The sequence below is a fragment of the Embiotoca jacksoni genome, unplaced genomic scaffold, assembly GCF_022577435.1.
Source record: "Embiotoca jacksoni isolate LCO1_2020_lvr unplaced genomic scaffold, fEmbJac1.0.p SCAF_3, whole genome shotgun sequence".
Lineage (NCBI taxonomy): Eukaryota > Metazoa > Chordata > Actinopteri > Embiotocidae > Embiotoca > Embiotoca jacksoni.
Genome location: NW_027185381.1, coordinates 15,082,579 through 15,103,824, shown reverse-complemented (window position 1 = coordinate 15,103,824; position 21,246 = coordinate 15,082,579). Strand labels below are relative to the sequence as shown.

Here is a 21,246-nt window from a genome sequence, read left to right as displayed (position 1 = left end):
GGACGTACTTGTCAGGCATGAGGAAGTGTAACAGTGACCAAAGCTCCTTGAGGGAGTTTTGCAGGGGAGTGCCAGTAATGAGGAGTCTATGATTCGACCTGAACTCCATTAATGTTTTGTAGAGCAAGGAGTCGTCATTCTTCAGCCTATGAGCTTCATCCACGCCCAGAAATGCCCAGTTAATGTTCCCAAGAACCCCCTGGAGTCACATGTAAAGACACCGTAAGTGATTGAAACCTCTTCATGCTTAAAAACGCTATGTTTAAAAAAAATTTAAAAAAAAAATCTATCTATCACAATCATAACTAAAACCTACCTTGTCTTTAAGTAGAATCTCATAAGTGGTTAGTAGTGCACTGAAACGGATTCTTTTGGTCTGATGATTCACCCACTCGTAGTCACGGATCTACACGAAACAGGCCAACAAAAATGAAAGTTTATGTAACCACCTCTGCAGACACCAAAGGAAAGTAAATAAAAAGTCAATTCAACCTACACTTTTTCTGCTCATGACATCACCAAGGTAGACCACCACATTCATTTGTGGGGCCCAGGTTTCGAACTCCCTCTGCCAGGAGGTGAGCGTGGACAGAGGCACCACCAGCAGGAAGGGCCCGTAGAGCTGATGCTGGTGGAACAGGTAGGACAGGAAGGAGATTGTCTGGATGGTCTTTCCCAGTCCCATCTCATCAGCGAGAATAACACTGTTGCACCTGAGGAGGAAGAGGAGGACTAATGGGTACTTTGGTTGCTTATAACAGCCTATTGTCTTTTTCATACAAGGTAATAAAAACGTAAAATGATTATATTTATTAACACAGTACCTGCACCAGGAGTGAGCCAGCCAGTTCACACCGTCCAGCTGATAATCTCTCAGTTCAAGGCTCTCGTTGCCAATATATGAAGGTTGTTTCTTCAGAGCAACAAACCGTGGCCTTTGTTTTAATACCTGAAATAATAGAAGGACATTTATCCAGTTATGAAGAGATACATTATTTTTTTTCAATAATATAAAATAAAAGGCAGTCACTTTGCAATTTTGCAAACAATTTCTCAGAGAAAGCAGCTGCAAACAATCACACACACAAAAAAATACTTACTGGAGGGACTGGAAAGAATTAAATATGAAATGAAAAACATGAAGTCTTGACCATTCTGGGTCATTCTGACTTGACTCTTACTTTGCAGTCTTTAGAGGGGACTGTCTTGCTGGAGCTTCGGTTAATGAAGCTTTCGACGCATTTCTCAAACTTCTTTCTAACCAAAGCTCCATCCTCCCAGCTGCACTCTGAATATGGCAAACCCATCCACTTGCATAGGTACTCTGGTTCGTTGGAGGACGGGGTCTTATGACTGTGAGCTGTTTAAAAAAAAAAAACAGACATATTGCTATAATTAAATAATTTAATACTTGACAGAAAAATACAGTGCAGGAAAATTAAAAACAAAAATCCCAGATTGCGACAGAGATGGTGAAAAATCGGAAAAAGGACTTACAGGGGAAGTCAGAGGATCCAGGTGTCTTTCCTGTTTTTGTAGCTGTTAATAATTATTAAAAAAAATATTTTTAGTCTACCTTAAGCGCAACATGCATCTGTTTATTTACCAGACAACAATTAATATATGGTGGCTTCTTACCAATGACGCGCTCCAGAATCTGGAACTGCTTGTTCAAGTCACTGATGAGCTCCTGTTGGCAGTTATGAAACTCGACGTCCTCGGGAGACGCCTTCCTTAACCTACAAGCAAGGCCGACATTTAAAATGCAGGAGATGGACATTTGCTAAATAAAATGTAAATGCAAAGACTTTCACCATGAATTCAGCTCATCGTTTTTCTTTTTGAAGTTGTCCAGCTTCTTCAGTCCCTTGACCTTTTGCTGCGTCAGAGAGTCCATGCTCTCCCACGTGTTGTGGATGTAGGACCAGCCCTTCCACTTGATCAGATAATGAATCTCCCCTTCCTCGTTGTCGGGGTCAAAGCCTTCACACGGGTCTCCATTTTCCTCCACAGCATACCCAGTAGTGGAAGCTCCAGTGGCTGGAGGAGCAAAAGAAATGAACTTTTAGACTGCAGGCTGCAGAGGATGTATTTTGGCGAAAGGGGTTTTCAAAATAATGAGAGACAAGTGAAAATGCATCACCTCCTTTTTTGCCTGTTCTGGTGTCCATAACCTTCTCAATGGTCTCGCTGTCATCATCCTGCTGCTCCTCACCTGCATCGCCCGTCATCTCAATGAGGTCATCGGAGTCCGTTTCAAAGTCATGTTGGTCCTCTTTATAACTGTAACACAACAGGAAGACGGGATGAAGTCATACATGTAATGTGTCATTGTGAAATCTTTATGAAATATTTCACAGACCTTTTGTTGTTAATTAAACTTAACTAAAATGACAAATATGTCCATAGGAAATTAAAATAGCAAAGAAAAACAAAAAAAAAAACACTTTCATTTTAGAAATTCACCTTTTGACTTTTGTGGCGCCCCTTCTTCGAGTCTGTCTCTTTGGAGTGTCTTCATCGTCATCATCATCGTCATCATCATCATCATCGTCGTCATCTTCAGCTGACGACTCCTGTCTCCTGGACTTCTTTCCCTTTTGAGACAGCTGCTTTTTGACTGTTGATGATTTGGTCTGAGGTCTGTGAGACACACAGTTAAGCAAAGAAAAAAAAAAAAAGAAGCCTTTTAGAGATAATGAACCAAAGTCCTGGCACATGAATTCCTTTCACACCACTTTGGGTTTCTGCCTGTCTGATGGCTGACTGACAGACAGACAGACCTACATGGTTGAGTGCAGCCGGCACCCCGAGGACCTGTTCACAACTGGCATTTAAATGCCTCTTGGGTGATCAAGTGGACAGCACAGGTGTGAATGCAACCAAGATGCATTGTGGGTGGGCTACCATCCAATCTACTTAACAGATGTCTTCTGCATAAGCAGTAGTATCCAATAGGGAAAAAAAAAAAAAAAACATCCTGTGGGATTCTGCTGAGCGCAGCTGAACAGTGCAGAAAGAGATTTACTTGCAAACTGCAAATTGAAGAGCTGGTGGGATAATGACATAAAACACAGGCCGTCTACCTGACGCTTGTTTGGGCAAAGCTTTTTTCCCCCTTCAGTTACCTGTGTCTGTAAGTCTGACAAGGTGAGAATTACAAACTCCAGGTTTTAAGACATTTACATTTCCCCATATTTTAGTGTGTTAAGAATGTGTCTCAACTGTTGCTGTTTATTTTGAGCACAAAATGAGAGAGGGTAAACAATTGGAGCCCGACTCATCATTTTCCTCATCAGATTATTTGTCACTACCTGGCAAAACATGCATTTGCTGCTTCAATGTTATTGTAATAAAGTGAAACTATTTACCCACAGTAGACTATTTCTTAAGTGCAATCTATCAGGTCAGTGGTCTGAAGGCTTTCAAACAGATCTACATCATCATCATTATCATCATCATAATAATAACAACAACAACATGTATTTACACAACACACTATTGAAAAGAAGTGGAGTTGGGATATGGGATGATTTCTTGTATTTCTATTTAAGAGCATTTCAAACTTCAAATGAAAATGTAATTTGGTAGAATAACTAACAGTAACTTACAGATCTTTAATACGTCATAAGGAGTTTAATTAACAGCACATTAAAATATAGTTTAAGCGAGATTCATTTGTTAAATGCCTGCTGTTTCGCCTCCTCTTGTTACTTTGCAGGTTTATGCCATATATTTAGATTAGAATTTGTCAATTTCAAGCTGCAGCGTTCAGGTTGATACTCAAAACCAAAGACAGAGGGGGGAAAACAATTAAAACAAATGCTCACACAATGTGGAATGATTTGGAGATGACCCGTGGGTAGCTGTCTGATGACCAGGCTTCATTACACTCTTACCTTCTAGCAGGAAGTCGTCTGGATCTAACTTTTTTCTCTTCCTGCTCACTGTCTGTACTGTCGGAAGCCTCCTCCTCCTCCTCCTCTTCATCATCATCATTTGAGTCATCATCTTTCCAGATATTTCTTACAACAAAGAAATGCCACAAGTTCACCCTCACGGCCCATCACTGCGATTTTACCAATTTGTAATTTCATTTAAATTGCGGCCATAGGGTGTTCAGCACAGCCCAATTTAATCAGGGATATGCCACCGATCTGACCAATCAAATTTGATTTAATATATCAGGCATCCCCTGGCTGGCTGAAACTAACAGAGCCCATAGTGAGACAAACAGATACCCATTTACAAATAAGCATTAAATGATAGGATCCACAATATGAACACAGACAACAGAATGACACGGACAGACATGAACTGGGAAAACACTACTGTATGATCCTAGTGTTTAAAAAAAACTAAATTCTCATTGAATTTGGTGTCTCATGGCAGAATTCAAAGATATCTGAAAAAAAAATATGGTGCTGTGCTGTCAAATGATGAATGCATGAAATAATAATGATAAAATAATAATCCTCATTCACAATCATCGTACTTACTCCTTTTTCTTAGCCCGTGATGTTTTTCTTTTAGGGCTTTCACTCTCAGAGTCACTGCTGCCCTGTAAATATAGCCAGCACAGCGGACGAACATTTCAGTCAGCACTGCGTTCCTGAATGAAATGTCACAGTACTTAATAACATCCACTAGATGGCACAAGCAGCTTGTTCAGAGGAGCTGATGCTACTGCAGGTAACTGTGCCTAATCAGGCCTTTGATGCGTTATTGTTCACCTTCTAACTCTATTCACATCTGCTTACCCCCGCTCCGATGTTTAAACGAGCCGGCTCCTGTCTGCTGCGATTTGACCTCCGGACACCATACACATCTGGATGTTCTTCCCACATCTGTAAACAAAGATTAGCTTGTAAAGGGAGCCACCGGCTTTCTGTATTATTATGCAAATTTAACATAACCCTTATCCAAAGAATAACTGGGATTTTTTTGGGGGGGCGCAATTTTGCTTAAAACAGTTGATTATTTTTCAATTGGTCAACTAACCAATTATTCTATTGGCTGTTCCAGTAGCAAGGTGCTAGATATTATCTGTCGTAGCGTCCTTTTTTGGCAGGTAGGAAAGAGAAATGAACATATTTCTGGACGAGCAGGAAAAGGTTAATCAAAAGTACAATGTAATGCCCCAAAAAAAAAAATTAATAAAAGATTGGGTTTTTTTTGTATCCATGACCACCAGCAGTCTAATATTTTTTGCAACCGGTAGTGCCTTCATCACCTTTGTGCATTGCATTGTTGAACTGTTTCAGGCTCTAATTACATACCAGCTTCATGCTGCATACCAGTTGTAAACAGTTTCAAATACGTAGTGTGATCAAATAATACGCACGTAGTAATTATCCATATATAGAAACATTTGGCATTCAAATGTAATATTGCAATTTACAGATAAAAGGACAGTATGGATATGGAACAAATAAACTCGCGTAACCACAGATTCCACTACAAGAGTCTTGCACGTCACACCTTCATAATCACATTATAGGGGCCCAATTACACAAACTAGGTTAACTTCATCTCCATTATCAGCGGTCAGGGACAGTAATCTGGTTTCAAAACAGAAAAGCTCTATAGAAGTCTTAATTGGGTGACCTTTACCTTCTTCACATCTGCCAGGCGCTCCTTCTTTTTAACTGGCTTGTCTTTGACTTCTGCTGCGGTTTGCTGGGATTTGGACTCTGCAGACTCGCTCTCTGACTCTGAGTGGCTCTCTGACTCTGACGAGCTGTTTGACTCAGAGTTGTGGGATCTCCTCCTCTCGCTGCCATGCTCGCTCTCTGACTGACTTCCCGACTCCGATGCAGAGTGGTTGGATTCCTCAGAGGCTGAATTGCTACAGGAAGAAGAATACGTTCATTGCTTTGGTTTTGCAGTGCATATGATGAGTTATTGCTTATGTAACTCCGTACACCCAATAACATCATGTACATTTTTTTTTTTTTTTTTTTTAAATGTGCGTTGATAGAGGCAGCAACATAAGAATGTCTTAAAATTCAACCTACAAGTGCACACGCTCTCACTAGGACATAGGGCAAGAGCTCGAGCATGAGTAATTTGTGACTCAGCTGAGAGGAAACCTCATTACATCACATCATGTTCCTTAGTCAGCTAACAATCTTATAATAACCTAATTTTCTCTGAGGTACACAAATCCTCTTACAGTCATTACAAACAGCCAAAACAGGCCTTGCCAATCTGTATGTAACGGGATCCTTTCTGAGGGGTTATAGCCTTTCTCTGCTTTCCTCCAAATACTTGTGACATAAGTCGGGCTGTACTATAATTAAGAATACCACGATAAGCATAATTTTTCATGAGTGAAATCAAGATTTTAAAAAATACGTGACAGTAAAATAGCATAGGTATTCCCTTTTTAAGTGTCTCAACTCATATCCTCATTAAACTTGGAAAGGAGGATAAAGAATTGAAAGATTGATCAATAAATATGGAACAATGAGTTCAATGCCTTGAACATTCATTCCCAATGACATCATGTATTGATCAGCTTACTCTTTTTTAATATTCCTTGCACTGGAGCAATGTCTACCTGTGACCTCTCATGACAAGTTTTGCCTTTAGCTAAACATGAGTTGTAAAAAAAATAAATTAAAAACACTTTTGTTTTATCTGACTGCCTCATTTGAAGGATTCTTAGAGGGAAATGGGACATTTCAGATCAATTAAGTAAATAAAATTACTGTTTAAGCATTTTAATCATCTCGTCACATTTATCTTGGGTCTCCTTTAGAGATAAAAAAAAAAAAAAAAAATTCCCAGTAGGTAGTCATTGGTGCATTAAGTAATTTATTCAGAAACGAAAGCCACACAAGTCAGTGTCACTGCAGGAGCTTTGAGCTCTTTGATAACAAAGATGGTAAATCTCAAGGGGGATTTCCAGATGCAGTAAAGTTCAATTTTGATAAAACATAAACCAGTTTTGTATAAAATGCATATATCAAACTTTAGCTCAGATCTAATGCAAATAAATTGATGTGATAAGGGTCATCAATGAATAAAATGTTTTGCTTGTGTGGTGGCCTTTTCTAACGGGTTTTCTATGCATGCAGTACGTTGTTTTGGACACACGGGGTCGCTAGACATTGCACCCATTAAGAATAGCTCTGCTTTGCATGGAGTTTTGGAAAACCTGAAAGCTTGTATTTCAAAAACATTCAAATTACTCCACGAGCTGAATGGTTATTTCAACTATTGAACATCTTTACTCTTATTCTGAAGCTTGAAATGATTCATATTCATTACTTTACTGCTGCAAAGAATATTGTGTCTATATTCTGACATTTATAAAACTATAGGAATAATACTGAAGGGGAACGTGAATTAATAGGTTGAAACCATACAATAACATTATAGATGGTGTTAAAATAAATGTTCCTGAATTCCAGTCTCTGCCTTGCGCTGCTCCAATGACCAAACTCGGAAGTTAAACGTCTCCTTCCGCTTTAAGAGAGGTCAAAAGTGGGAGGGACTGGGACATATTCTTGAATTACTATTGGCTGGCGTGTTGCTAGGTGAAAATCTAGCCTATCGCAGCGCTGTGTGCAGCCTTACTCGGGCCTGAACTCTTCCTGTTCCTCCTCTGTGTAGTTCCGAGCTGAGTTTTAATACAGATAAGTGAGCCAACCGGGCACACAAAGCAAGGGCCATTTTGTGACTCTGGAGAGTGTGTAAACAGCACTTCAGTGACATGTACCATCACATAAAGTCACCAGATTTTCTTTGGTTCTTTCTGCTGCTGCTCTGAATGCCCACAGCGTGCATCTATCAGAATTTAAAAAAAATAAAAAAAATAAAAAAAAGTTAGGCTGTCATCATTTCAGAGGACATATTTCACTCTGCTGAAAATACTAAAATGGCTGCCACAAGATCACACATTAAAAAAAAAAAAAAAAAAAACTACAAGTGTGATGTAACCTGCTGCAGTGTGCAGTTAGTAAAATGCTGTGAGGGAAATGACCCGTGTTTCTGTGTCTTTATTAAAAAAAACACAGTCTAATGAGATCAGGCTGCATTATTTACTGGGACACATGGCAGCAATACTGACAACTCAAGCTGGAAAACAGTATTTAAGCTATAAACACAAACATTTTCTCTATTAAATAATGTCTGGTCACTTGTGTTGCTCCTGCATTGTCCTGACACGATGCAAATGATATGATGAGGATATCTTTATTGATAAAAATGTATTTCCACTGACTCTGATATATGGATTTAGTATCTGAAGAGGATAAATACACACTTGCAAGAAGATAAAAAGGCAATTCTGTTAGAAATGTCACCATATTTCAGTATTCAAACCCTTGGTTACAGGCCTGACATGTAATACAAACATAGTCAGACTTAAATAGAAATGTATATTGTTAAGCTGCAAAATTTAAAAAAAAAAACATCACACGTTTAAATCGTTATGCTTAGATCTTATAGTTAACATGTCAATATCCATATATCCAATACAAAATATGTAAACATATACAGTACATTTGTGTGATAAAGGCTGTCACTGGACACAATATCTTGTTTAATAAGTGAAAGTGATCATTTAGTAAGTCTAATAAATCATAAATAACCTGTTAAAAGAAATGTTTAAAATGAAACTGTTCATTCGTAAAAGAGAAAACAGCATCTCCCTAAAAGCAAATAAAAAGCTGAAAGTTAAAATGTTGTTTACATACCGTCAACATTTGAACATGGACATAAATTCCTAACACACAACTGTGAAGGAGTTTCAAGTATTACCAACTAACTTCAAAACAGGATAAAATTATTTACAAGTATTAAAATTGTAAGGTTTAAGGGATTTAATAAGCACAAATCAATAAGCATAAACAAACTTGAAATTTCTAAAACTTTGTTACTTGGTCAAAAGTTTAAGGACAGGTTCAAATAAAAAGTGGAGATTCATATAAAAATAAGAAGTGCAGCCACTTGATTTCAGGTCCAAGAATTATCAACAAAGCATGTTACATATACCACATACAAAACACAGGATAGATTAGTGTCCATAGGTAACACCAAATCAATGCATTGTTTTCTGAAATTAATAAAAATCCAAAACAGCAAACGTTGATAAAATGGTGCAATGCAGTACCAACTAGGAAGACAAGGTCATGTAACATTATAGTGACGGGATCAAACTGTTGTGACGAAACAATATTTTTAACATAATACAGGACAAATGAGTTCTCCTGTGGTCTAACACGGGGGCTACATCTTGTGGGCAATGATCTCTTAACACAGGCCTGAAACCTCAGTGTGGAGTATAAGAAATGGGAGGAAAAATCAGGGTGTGGCTATTAAACAAAAGCAAGGTCATTCATGACACTGGTGCACTTCTTCAAAACCAAATGTAACACGGGTGATCAACCATGCCTGACAATGTAAACAATCAAACCAGATATGAAAAAGGAAGAAAAAAGGAGTATAAGGATCATACCTTGATGCATTGCTTTGAGTCGATCCTTCATCCTCTTGCTTTTTACTTTTATTCTTCATCATCGTAGTATCCTGAAAATCTTGACAGGGTGATCTTTTGTCCTGGTATTTACTGTCAAAAAGTTAAGAGGAAGCATGGGCTATCATACAAGTCCCACAGGATTGCCTTTGCTCAGGTGGCAGTTAAAAACCCAGGCGGTGCGACACGAGTAGAGAAAATGTCATTAAATCGAAAGTCTTGAGAATCATTATTTATCATCGCTTATTTAAATACAGTTAAGAAAGACAAATGACAGGTGCCTCATTTAACATTACGTTAAATAACCACCGTGTCTTTCAATATAGTCTACGGATCAAGCCGCATGCCATTAATTCTAACTGCGTCATCAGATGAAGCATTAGAAAAATAATATTAAAGGATGAGAAAATCAGAAAATTAAGCACCGCACAATGTAAACACATCAATTCAATGTGAAGAAAGGTGCTAGTCTATAAATCAACTATTAGATTCTCGTTCGCTATAACAGTTTAAATATTTATCCGATTCGGATAAAATATAAACTGTAGAAATAATAACTTAATAAATTACAACCAAAAAAAACCCAGCTTTGTTTTCAAAAAAAAAAAAAAAAAAAAAAAAGCTTGCAGGCCTTTTAGAGTCCTTCATGTACTGTCAGGCTCAAAGCGACAGAGGCGAGCAGAAAATGGAGGCGCGCCATGGCTGCCAGAGCCCAGTATGGAAAACAACGACAAGCTCTCCCCCAACACAGACGGCTCCTCCGGCTCGCACAAAAAAAAAAACCAGCCCGAAAACCAAACAAAACGCATATAATCCGGTAAAAACAACGATCGCGCGAACAAAACTCTCAAATTTTCATCAGAATCGAGCGATCTCGGTCGATAAACAGGCAAGAGAGACGGTCTGACGAAAGCCCATGGCACCCTTCCCAAGGCTCAGCCGCCATCTAGAGCTCCTTCCCTGCTCTGAAAGCTTTGCCTTTGATTGACGTTATTTTCATTTACCCCACACTCAGGTGATGTTTAAGTCCCACCCCTTTTTTATTATGTTTAAAAGTTGCTTTTATATAAACTTACATGTATTTTCAGCACCGGGAAACAAGTCTCAAACTGAAACCTTTCTTTCCACCACATAAAAGGTTAAAAGTATACCGAGAGGTTGTATAAGTAATATATTTTTGCAGCAATTGCATCACTTCCTGCTCAGACAGGAAGAAGGACAACCAGTAGCCATTTTAGAGAGCCTTTGGAAACCATTTGTGTTCAGACCAAAATCCATTATAAATGCCTCTGATGTGCTTTGACTTAAGGACTGTATTTCTCAGCCTTTTTGAATCGGTAAAGACTTTCTAGGCGGACTGATTTAAAAAGCACAACAGTGCATTTTCATCAAACATTTTCTATTTAATGTTGCCCATAAAGGGGATAATTTTACAGATAATCACCAGAGGGAAAAAAAAAAAAAAACTTTAGTCCATAACGATTCTTCAACTCATTAAACTCAAATGAACTCGGAAATTAAATGGGAAAACCCTTGATGATTGACGACACAAAGTCGATACAAACCAATAACGTGTCGTTTAGATGAACTGAAATATTAAAAGCAACTTCCGAACTTAAGCATTTCAGTGTTAGCTAAATATTACGCTGAATGTACTCTTGTGGTTTTCTGCTTGATCAGCTAATGAAACAAAGTCAGAGCAAAAATATCAGGACATACACTTTATTTAAAACAGCATTTGAATATTAAAATGTACAAAGGCGTATTTGGTTTTTTTGGTTCCAAAAAAAAACAGTAAATTTTCCAACGACTCTACTGACACAGTCGGCAACGGTGTTCCCCAGTGTCCGCGTCGTAGTAAACAAAAATAAAATAAAATAAAAATCCAAAACATCAAAGTCCAGTCAGAAAAAGGTTTCGGCTTGTCAAAAAACAAAAAATGTGGCTAACTGCCAAATCGCTTGCCATCTTCACGTTAAACAACGCTGTCTCCGCTTCAGCAAAATCCAGTTGAATGGGGGTCTTGATAGGATAAAAAAAAAAGAAGGGAAGAATTGTAAGCCCACAGTGCAGCTGAAATGAGTAACGTTTTACTGTCCAGCAGTTAAAAGAAAGCATGCTTAAACTAGCCTTAAAGATCGCGACAGTTCAGAGTAACGCGCGCGGCCGAGCTTTCAGTTGCGTTCGCGAGCGTCCACGCGTTACTCCAGAAATATGAGCATTTGTAAAACTTCACAATTGTTATAAAAAAAAAATTTAAAAAAAAAATTTAAAAAAAGGATACAGATTTGAATAAAATTGAAATCCCCATGAGTTGTAATCAAACGTCGCTCTAAAAACAGGAAGTATTGAAGACAAACTCAAATTTGGTACGATTTGTAACCCAGCTTCGCAACCGTTGAATCGAGTCGCGATCCCAGATGTTGGGGAACGTCGTCGTGGTGTTTTACCTTCAAATAAGACGTGAAGAGCTTTGTAACGCGTCGCGGGGGGAGGGGGGGGAATGGAAAAGATTCGGCCAAAGCTTTAACACGTGGAAACGGTCAGCGTCGGGTGCTACAAGCTGCAACGCTAAACGTTAGTCCCGTCCAATTTTTTTTTTTTTTTTTTTGAAGGGCTCTTGAATTGAGACGTCGTGCGGTGAATTGGAAATAATCAGCAGAGTTTGAAGTCTTGGGTGAATAAACATTCCAACGGTTTGCGTGAGGAAATCGTCGATTGACCACCAGAGGTAAGGCGAGTCTAGAAGGAGCCGAGGTCACATCCTGCACTACGCGTGAAGCTCGTTTACGCAACAGCGGTGACGTTCAAACAAAAAGATCAAAACAACACAACGCTGGTAATGTGAGCAAGACGGTGTTGGAAACAAAATTTAAAATCCATTGCCTGATTTGACAAAAACGTCTCCCAGAATAACCAAACGCATGAGCAGCAGTTGGGACAACACGGTAGCATTCGATAGCTATTGGAGCAGCTGTTCAAAGCAACAGTAATTTTCAAATATTCACTGTTCAACAACAAATAATTGTGACATATTGCTGGTCTTGTTCAGGTTTTCAACACGAGACCAAAAAAAAAAACTCTAAAGGAACTTTGGCACAAAAAAAAACGGAGAATAGAGCGACATGTGGAGAAAAGTGGCTTTTTTTTTTCTACGAAGTGCCAACAGGAGGCAACACAGCCAACATCCACAAAAATGCATTTTATTTGATCGATATTGAAAGTAGCCACATTTAACTGTTATGAAGGTGCTACCACAAACCTACGTTTATGAAATGATCCTTTGTTAATGCAATATATCTGCTAACATCTAGGACATTTGCTAGCCTTTAGAGCTAAAAGTGAACAACTTTTATCAACAATAAATATTCCACATAAACAATGGGTTAGGATCTGCTTAACATAAGAGTGTGGTATCTCTCAACCTATTCAAAGTTGGATAATAGGGAAACTGTAATTTCTAGAATTAAAAATTTGTTGTAATCCTTAACGTCGGTAAGCATGTAAATATATACTCGGGTCAAACAGGTGAAACTTACAGAGCTGTCTTCTTTTTCTTCAAAATCCGATCATCTTCTCACCGGTCTCGTATCTGAGCTGTGGAAGAGATACAGAATAACGAATGAGACCAAATTCACATGCAATCAGATCAACACAGAAAAATACAGGAAAGGACCAATTAGGGTGGTTGACTTAAATCAATTTTAGGTGTCAGGATATTCTGATTTTAAAATGTTATTTGCAACAGACAAAGAGGTAGCTGATAAACACTGCTTTTAACAATGATGTGTGTGTGTGTGTGTGTGTGTGTGTGTGTGTATATATATATACACACACACACACACATATATACAATATATATTTGGGCTGTAACTATTTATTATAGCTACTTTTCACTGTCAAATTATCTGTCAATTTTTTTTTCTTGATTTGTCCATTTGTTGTTTTGTCATAAAAATGTCATAAAATGGTGGGAAAAAAATTCTGCACAGTTTTCCAACGCCAAAGGGACAGCTTGAAATATGTTGTTTTGTCCCAACAGAGGGACAGAGAGGCTGGAATGAAAGAGTAATAGCTTTTTTGATAAGGAAAAATAAGACTCACAGCTCTTTGATATCTAAAATGGTATACAGCGAGAACAAAAAGTTGTCTTTTTCTTTTCATGAACGCTAGTTTAACAGAAACCTAAAGCCTAAATAATATGCAACTTTTCATGTTTGATTTCATTTAAATCGTCATTACGGCAACCTTCCTGAGCATTGTAAAATCAATATTTTGTGGTTTAAAACATCTTGCAGGAGTTTACAATTTATGGGTTTGGTCAATGTGTGGCATTGGTTTTTGGGAATGTAAGATACGTCACTGTGCAGGGTTGATAGTTCTTGTGCTGTGTGGTGTACTTATGTTCTCTCGGGAAACTTGTGTTGTGAATTGACAGCAAAATTCAAAACTATTCAAAAAAGTCATTGTAGAAATCGACCAAACTCGTATCATCATGTTCAACAATTTTGTATTGGTAACTGTATGGCGTTGCGTCTGTTATTTTTCAGGGATTTCTATCTGTAGGATTTTTGTGGTTAGAACTTCTAAGAAAAAGGAGTTGTACAACTATGAAGAAACAACGAGAGGAAATGTATTAAAAAAAAAGAGGTCATCCAATAAGTTGCATTTTTGTGTTCAAGGCGACTTGCTATATAAATTGTATTTAGTCAAGTCCTGTCTATGGAAAATATCCAATGTGCTATCTTTAGATAATTATTATTTTCTTTAACTCTTTAACCATGGATTGAAAATTTTTACAACAATTTGGAAAGTGCATGATGGTTCCCTTATTGGCTTTAAGTATTGATCACAACAAGCAGGTCGGTAATACTTATTGGTCCTGACAGTCCAAATCGGTGAATAAACAAAGTGCTTTTTCTTATTGTTGTTGTTTTTATTATGGCGCATTACTACGTTTCCTATATTTTAAAACGGGCTGCATAATTTGGTGTAAATGTAACTGTACTGCTAGTCTGTGGGTAGCAAATAACATTATAGCCGCTGATAAAAGCGGACACTGATCATACTCCGTTACTTGGCTGAAAGTTTTGGGTTCTCTGGAAAAAAAAAAAAGTTCTCCCATGTGCCACAAAGCAGTAGTAGGAAGAATTATTTTACAAATGGATATTAATAAAATCGATTTGACGAAATTGTTGTAATGATGTCCTCAAATGGCCAAGATTAAAATTGCCTTTCAAGAGCGCAGCTGAATAGCAAAATTAGCCAACGGTTCGCTTTTGATTACACTAGCCGAATGTCACTCGTTGGCCAACTTTCAAAATGTAAAGGAACAAGTGTGACTGCAGTTGCAATTTTGAAAGTTTTCACAGGTTGTCAAACTACTAAAACATGGCAGTCCAAGAAATTAAAAAAGAAAAAAAATGCTAAATGCAACTTTGCTTCTACGTTATGTTTTCCAGATGAGCTGTATTAAGGTTTAAGTCCTGAATTTGAGTTAAAGACTCGAAACTCTTAAGCGCAACACCTGAAGCTCTAAATTAGTAAACCGGTGTAAAAGACAATAAATGAGGCAGTGCAAAAACATTTGCATGACCATTCACATTTCCCTCCGGTCATTGAGGCGTGGTCTAACGCATCTTTTGGGATTTAGAACCAAACTCTCTTCTTGCCTATACAACGGTAAACGTAGTAAAATATCCTTGTTTTAACTACACGAGTGCGATGTGATGATCATCAGTTATTTTGGTTACATGCAATATTTGTAACGACAAATACAAATGTTTATGGGTAATTATAAAGACTGTGGGCGATTCACAGGTGAGCTAGCTCATCGGAAGGCGGTAGCGAGTATATTACAATTACGTTTCTTTGAAATAACTCAAATGTTTATCACAATGTAACATATAAGGTCTGTCTTTCAATATACAATAAAGGACTGCACACGTTGTGGTCAACTTGGACAATAATGTCTTGGCGTAGCCTCTACGTTTCATCATGCTTCAGCGGTATGTTTGGTCATCAACGTCTATTTGCATGGTTCAAGAGTTGAAGTTACGTCTATTATATCCTAGTTTAAATAATCCCAAACTAAGCACCCATACTGTCTTCTGAAGTCAACTACTGGATTACCTATACATTGTTAATCCACGTGTGCATCCTTGCTACATTATACACTAGGGGGTGGCACTGTCCTCATGACACGTGGCGTTATTTCTTTGTAATGATATTCATGTGAAGCAGAAAATGTACTGTTCACTCCGCTGTTTATTTAGTTATTTTTGTACGATCAGTAAAAACAGATGGTACAGTTAAGGTATTCAATGCACGGGTAACATGCAAGGAATTTTCCGAAGATATTCAATTTGTCTTAAAATGATACTTACAAGTCCCGAATGCAGCGCGAATCGGCAGAAATGTTCACTTCGCGGTGGCTAAACGTCAACCCTTTAAAATAGAAAGGAAAAAAAAAACGGCGGTTCAGAAAGGAAAGGTCACAACAGCACACCCTACTGGCTACATGTTTGAAGCAGTAAAGACAAAAAGTGGGCAAGACCGCAAAAACAGTCAGGATAGGTAAAAATCAAAATAAAACATACCATTTCACTTTGGTAAAATGATCTTCTTTTTTCTTTAACGTAATGCGTGAAACATCAAGGTGAATCCCTGCAAAACACAAAACATGATTATAATCATTTTTGTTGTCGCAATTAACCAAATCGTAACTTACGTTTACATACAAACCAGTCAAAAATAGGCTGCTTGTTTTTAATACCTTTTAAAGACTACATTTGAGACTGTTAAAGAACTCATTAACATACTAAGAAAATAAAAAAATAAGTATTTGTATATTTAGTCAACCGAATGTAACCTTTGCGTATATTGGTGGCCAAAAATGCAACTAAATACGTCTTCCACAGTAACATCCATTTGAAGATAGCTTAAAGAGGACATTTTGTTGTGTGCAGGGTGGTACTAATCCTTTGGATTAAACAATATATCCAAAAAGACACATATCTATTATAAAAGGCTATACATCATATGTGTTTATTATGTGTAGTATTTTCCTTCATATTAGCACAAATCAACAACTTCGTCCATGAAGCCGAGATATTAAGATGATTTTAATTCTTTATTTAATTTTTATACTCTTTAGAATTTCCTAGAAATTCACATACTAGTAGTGAATCTTTCTAACATAAAAATCTTTCTTTACATTTATGGCAGGTGTAATAAGACTTGGAAAAACAATATTTATGTAAATATTTAAATTACTTGTCCATTCAGTGCCTCAAAGGGTTAAAAGCCAACACCCTATTTTTTTATTTCGAAGTATATCTCAGCTTTTACAACATACAGAACCTTTATGTGACATTCAAGTTAAGTATAGTTTATGTACGCTTTCTGCAATACAAAGAATTGTTGTGAAGAGTAATAATTTGAAGCATTTTGATAACTTATAATTTATTTTACCTACTTATAAAATATATGTACTAACCATATAACACTTGCTTCAATCTTGTTACATACTACATTTGTGCAGTCTGTGGTGAGATCATGTATTAAATCATCGATTTTTAAATGTTTTTGATCTACAATTCGATGAAAATTCCTAAAAAAACGAATACACTGAAAATAAAACAAAAATGTACTTAAGATTGATGCGTTGGTGTCAATCAGTCTCGATAAAACGTTCAAAAAACGAAACATTTGCTTATTTTTGTTGTTTTTGTCGAGCAAATTCAGACAAGGGCATTTGCCCTCTCAAGGACAAAGCAAATTTTAAATGCGTAGGTTGAAATAACTCCAAACAGGTCGAGAATAAACAGGCTTGTCCAATATGAACTAAGTGAACTCGAAACAAAACTAGTAAAAGGTGCAAAAATCTACCAACAAAAACACAAGTTGATGCATTTGAACAGTCTGCAAACTGTTTTGTCTCGTCTTCGCCGACAACACACCATGGCCATTTTTACAACACTGCGTCTAACAGTCCCTTCTTTCCACCATATTGCCACCCGACTCCCCGACTCGTATTTTTCAGCAATTAATGTCCGACCGCTCGTAAGTTCTTACCCATTTCTCAGGCCGTGTCTGTCTATCCCCCCGTCGTCTCTCCCCCCCTTCGGCCAGCGTCTCGTTTTCGGGCGCTTTTCGTCGTTTTGGTGGGTCTTTCGGCGGCATCGTTTCGCTCCTCTCCCCGTCCTCTCTCCGTCCTCGCCGCCTCGCTCCTCTGTTGCGTGTGTCCTCCTCTCCGCCTCTGCCTGAGCTGATATCCTTCAGCGGCTCTGCCCACTTCCCGCTCAACGTAAGCCAAACTCCACTTCCTCTACAGCCCCATCTAGCCAGCTGGTATCACACTGAAAACTACCCAAACTCTCTTAACTTCGGCTTAAACCCACCGCGATACTTTTAAAACGTTTTTTTTTTTTTTAACACAATGAGTAACTTCACAAAAAAAAAAAAACGTGATTAGGCTTGTTTGTTTGTTTGTTGTTGTTGTCCAAGAATGGTTACGCATAGCCAAGATTAGCATTACACTTAACCAAAAATCCAGCAAATTTTGGATGATAGTAGTGTAAACAAGTAAACTGTGTGTCCTGTTTTGTACCCTCGTGGTTAAAATGCACTTATTGTAAGTCACTTTGGATAAAAGCGTCAGCTAAATTAAATGTAATGTAATGTGTGACCTTATATTTAAGAGAGTACACATAATGTTGTAGACTTAAAAGTGACAAATATGAATTGTAGTATGTGGTCCTGTCAGTGTGAAAATACAACTAGTAAACAGAATAGCTTATTAAAAGGGTAAAACAACACATTTTTCTCTTGTCCACAGTGTCTGCTTCCAGACTTCTCACCTCAAGCAATATTTTAAATGTGTTGTGTATTTTGCCAGAAATTAAGACCCTCCTTCAACCTTTTCCCTCAGGGTGGCCTGGAAAGATGATTTATTAACAAAACATGATAAACAACATGATAATAAAGAATACTTCTTCTTTTTTTCTTTTTTTTTTTAGTAGACATGCACCACCCCCTTTTTTTTTTTTTTTTTTTTGGAGAAGGACCTGTTTGTCTGTTTTAGTTTTTGAGTCAGACTGAAAGTTATTATTTACATGCATGATCTTGTGAAAGTGGAATTGGAAAGCTGATTTCAGGGTTTAGAGCTATTTGGTGAAGAGAAACTAAACATAAGCACAAAATGTCAGATGCTTGAATAGGCCACCGTGCGCAAATCAAAATGAAAATAAATAAATAAAATCGGATTAATTCAGCCTATTATTTCTTTTAACTGAAAAAAATTACATGAAACACAATCAGAGGTCAGATTACGGTGACCAAACTTGGTTGGTAGACTTTGGCTGTTCATTCAAGACAGCCCCAGTCTATGGTGCAGCCTTAATAGGGCAGCTTCTATGGAGTCTATGGTATGCACTCCACCTCCCTCCCTGACCAATGAGATGTTTCACACCACAGCGCATGCTCTGTCCTGTGGAAGATTTCTATAAAAAGATCCTCAGCCTAGCAACAGGAGTCCCCTGCAGAAGCATATCAAATCCAGACACCACAACTGATGTGAGCACAGCCGTACACATACTGACTGTTTGGGTGGATGGTGTAGTGTTTTGTTTTTTTTGCCTCAATCTGTTTGTCTGCAAGAATATTAAAACTCTACAAAATTGAGCTTTTAGAGATTGAAAATAGGATATATGCTCCAACTGGCACTGTTGATGATATAGCTATGTTTAAATTAAGGACAGCTCTTAATTGTGTTGCGCATGTTGTTGCAGCTGGTGCTGCATGAAAGGAAAAGCAAATAAATGGCTGTTTAACTCATCTGGATGGTTCAGTTTTTACAGTATGCCTGATTCAAGGTTAGTTATTTGAGGACTTAAATGCAGCGTCTTAAATGTAGACGCACGTGTTATTAATGTCCAGGTTGCCATTTTGTGTACAAGTATTGAAGTTAGCAATCGGCATGAAAGTTTCAAAGGCTTCATATTTGTAACCGTGTGGTCAGTAAGCGATATGAAGGGGGGATGCCAACCCTCTTGTTAGTAAAGTGACTAAAATGTACTCATCTTGTTAACCTGTCATCCCTCCGCTTCACCACAAGTAAGAGTAGAGAGCAGGGGCATCGGGGCTCTTTAGTCTCTAGTCAACCTCACTCATTGATTCTTTATGTGACTGAGGTGCGTGCAAGTTAGAACCTATGACCCCAACGATAGCTCTGAAATATCAGGAGCTTAACTGGGATGTATATTGATGAACCAGATTGTATTGGTAAATGCTCCACATCAGCTCTGTTAAAAAGTCACAAATCACCTTTACCACTTACTACCAACTAATCTGAAGCACTCACATTCATCATGATGACCTCGTCTGAATGGGAAGACCGAAATGAAGCCATTTGCTGCTAAAGGAATAAATACACCACACCGTTGCACAAACAGCACCAGCAACAAGCGGGACTGCATTCATGATTGTTCAGTTTCTAATGGAGGCATTGTTATCTTACACTGCAAACAACCTTTGAGTTGACATTAGAACAGGTTTGCCCTGTTCTTATCTTGTGTTTGATTTTCACTTTGTAAGACAATGGGGTCTGTACACTGGTGTTGTTCAACAAACCACTTTTGAAAGTCAAATGGTCAAACTGTGGAGATTAATGCTAAATTATGTCCTGAGCCCACATTCTCTGAAGGGACGAGAGTGGCACGTTTTAAAATCAGCAGCATTAAAAAAAAATTCTAATAAGCATTTTTAATATTAACGAAGCTAAAACTGAAGCATACCTGTGTTGTAAGGCTGTTTAAACAATGCGACCTCAGCTCACACCTGAGCTGCTTTTCTGTGAATGTGGGAATGTGAAAACACCTCTTCAGCTTAACCATTGTTAAAATCTAAAATCTCAATATTACAAAATATCTGTTTCATAAGAGAAAAATGTCAGTTACTAAATGTTTTATTCAATGAATATGGTTACAGATCCTGAAGGCTTACTCAAACTAGTCTCTGCTGAATGCATGAACCATTATTATTTTGTGCTGCCATCTGGTGGACTTTGATCAGAACAAATAACTATGTCAAACAGGAGTACAGCAATTCACCAGAACTTCCATTACAGAAACAAGTCCTGAAATTAAAACAGAACAAACTAAACAACATGAAGTTTGTCTTTGTTTTTCATATAAAGGGAGACCCTATAGGTTTGCATGCTCTAAGAAATGCTACGTGTCTGAATTATACCGAAAGTAGTTTTTCACTGCAAATTCCCCCTTTCATAGCAATCGCAGGGACTACTTGTAATAAATAACAATTTTGGTCAATTTTTTTCAAAAGGTCGGATGAATAGAGATGAAGAAAAATCCTAAATTGTGTGCGTTCAAAAAAAAAAAAAAGACAGCCATAGATTATGTGTTTGTCTAACGCATATAGATCTTCTCCACGATTATCACCGTCTCTCATCACCGTCTTGTCTGGTCAAGATATTCCCTGGAATCTGCTGCCCTTGGGAAATTTTGTCTGCCTGCTATGGCCCACGGGTCACAGAGAAATGCTGCCTTCAGATGCCGTGGGAAGTTTGTAATATACCAGTTGACCCCAAATGTGCAATGAAAGATATAGTTGACTGATCTGCGCCTACAGCTTCAACTGTGCTAAACAATAAAAATGATAAAGAATTGCATTCTGTTTTTTTGGGGGGGGCTTTATAGGCCTAGATGACCGAGCACTATTTTGTATATTTTGTTGTTAAACAT

General features: G+C 37.8%; 1 protein-coding gene across 2 annotated transcripts in view; it reads right to left on the bottom strand.

Annotated features, from left to right (window-relative positions):
- The window catches only part of chd2 (chromodomain helicase DNA binding protein 2), a 29,624-nt gene extending 11,705 nt beyond the window's left edge, over positions 1–17,919 (bottom strand). The window contains exons 1-19 of one of the 2 annotated variants that reach the window (XM_069163449.1): positions 17,561–17,919; positions 16,084–16,150; positions 15,871–15,931; positions 13,024–13,081; positions 9,467–11,506; positions 5,614–5,848; positions 4,761–4,847; positions 4,500–4,561; positions 3,900–4,025; positions 2,467–2,643; positions 2,144–2,283; positions 1,815–2,040; positions 1,639–1,739; positions 1,498–1,539; positions 1,182–1,360; positions 825–949; positions 497–713; positions 317–406; positions 9–199 (exon numbers count right to left, since the gene is read on the bottom strand). In XM_069163449.1, coding sequence (XP_069019550.1) covers positions 9–199; positions 317–406; positions 497–713; positions 825–949; positions 1,182–1,360; positions 1,498–1,539; positions 1,639–1,739; positions 1,815–2,040; positions 2,144–2,283; positions 2,467–2,643; positions 3,900–4,025; positions 4,500–4,561; positions 4,761–4,847; positions 5,614–5,848; positions 9,467–9,528 — 2,060 coding nt within the window. In that variant the 5' untranslated portion in view covers positions 9,529–11,506; positions 13,024–13,081; positions 15,871–15,931; positions 16,084–16,150; positions 17,561–17,919. The remainder of the gene's footprint in view (positions 1–8; positions 200–316; positions 407–496; positions 714–824; positions 950–1,181; positions 1,361–1,497; positions 1,540–1,638; positions 1,740–1,814; positions 2,041–2,143; positions 2,284–2,466; positions 2,644–3,899; positions 4,026–4,499; positions 4,562–4,760; positions 4,848–5,613; positions 5,849–9,466; positions 11,507–13,023; positions 13,082–15,870; positions 15,932–16,083; positions 16,151–17,560) is intronic. The other variant, XM_069163450.1, reaches the window with a different exon arrangement.
- Positions 17,920–21,246: the final 3,327 nt, after the last annotated feature.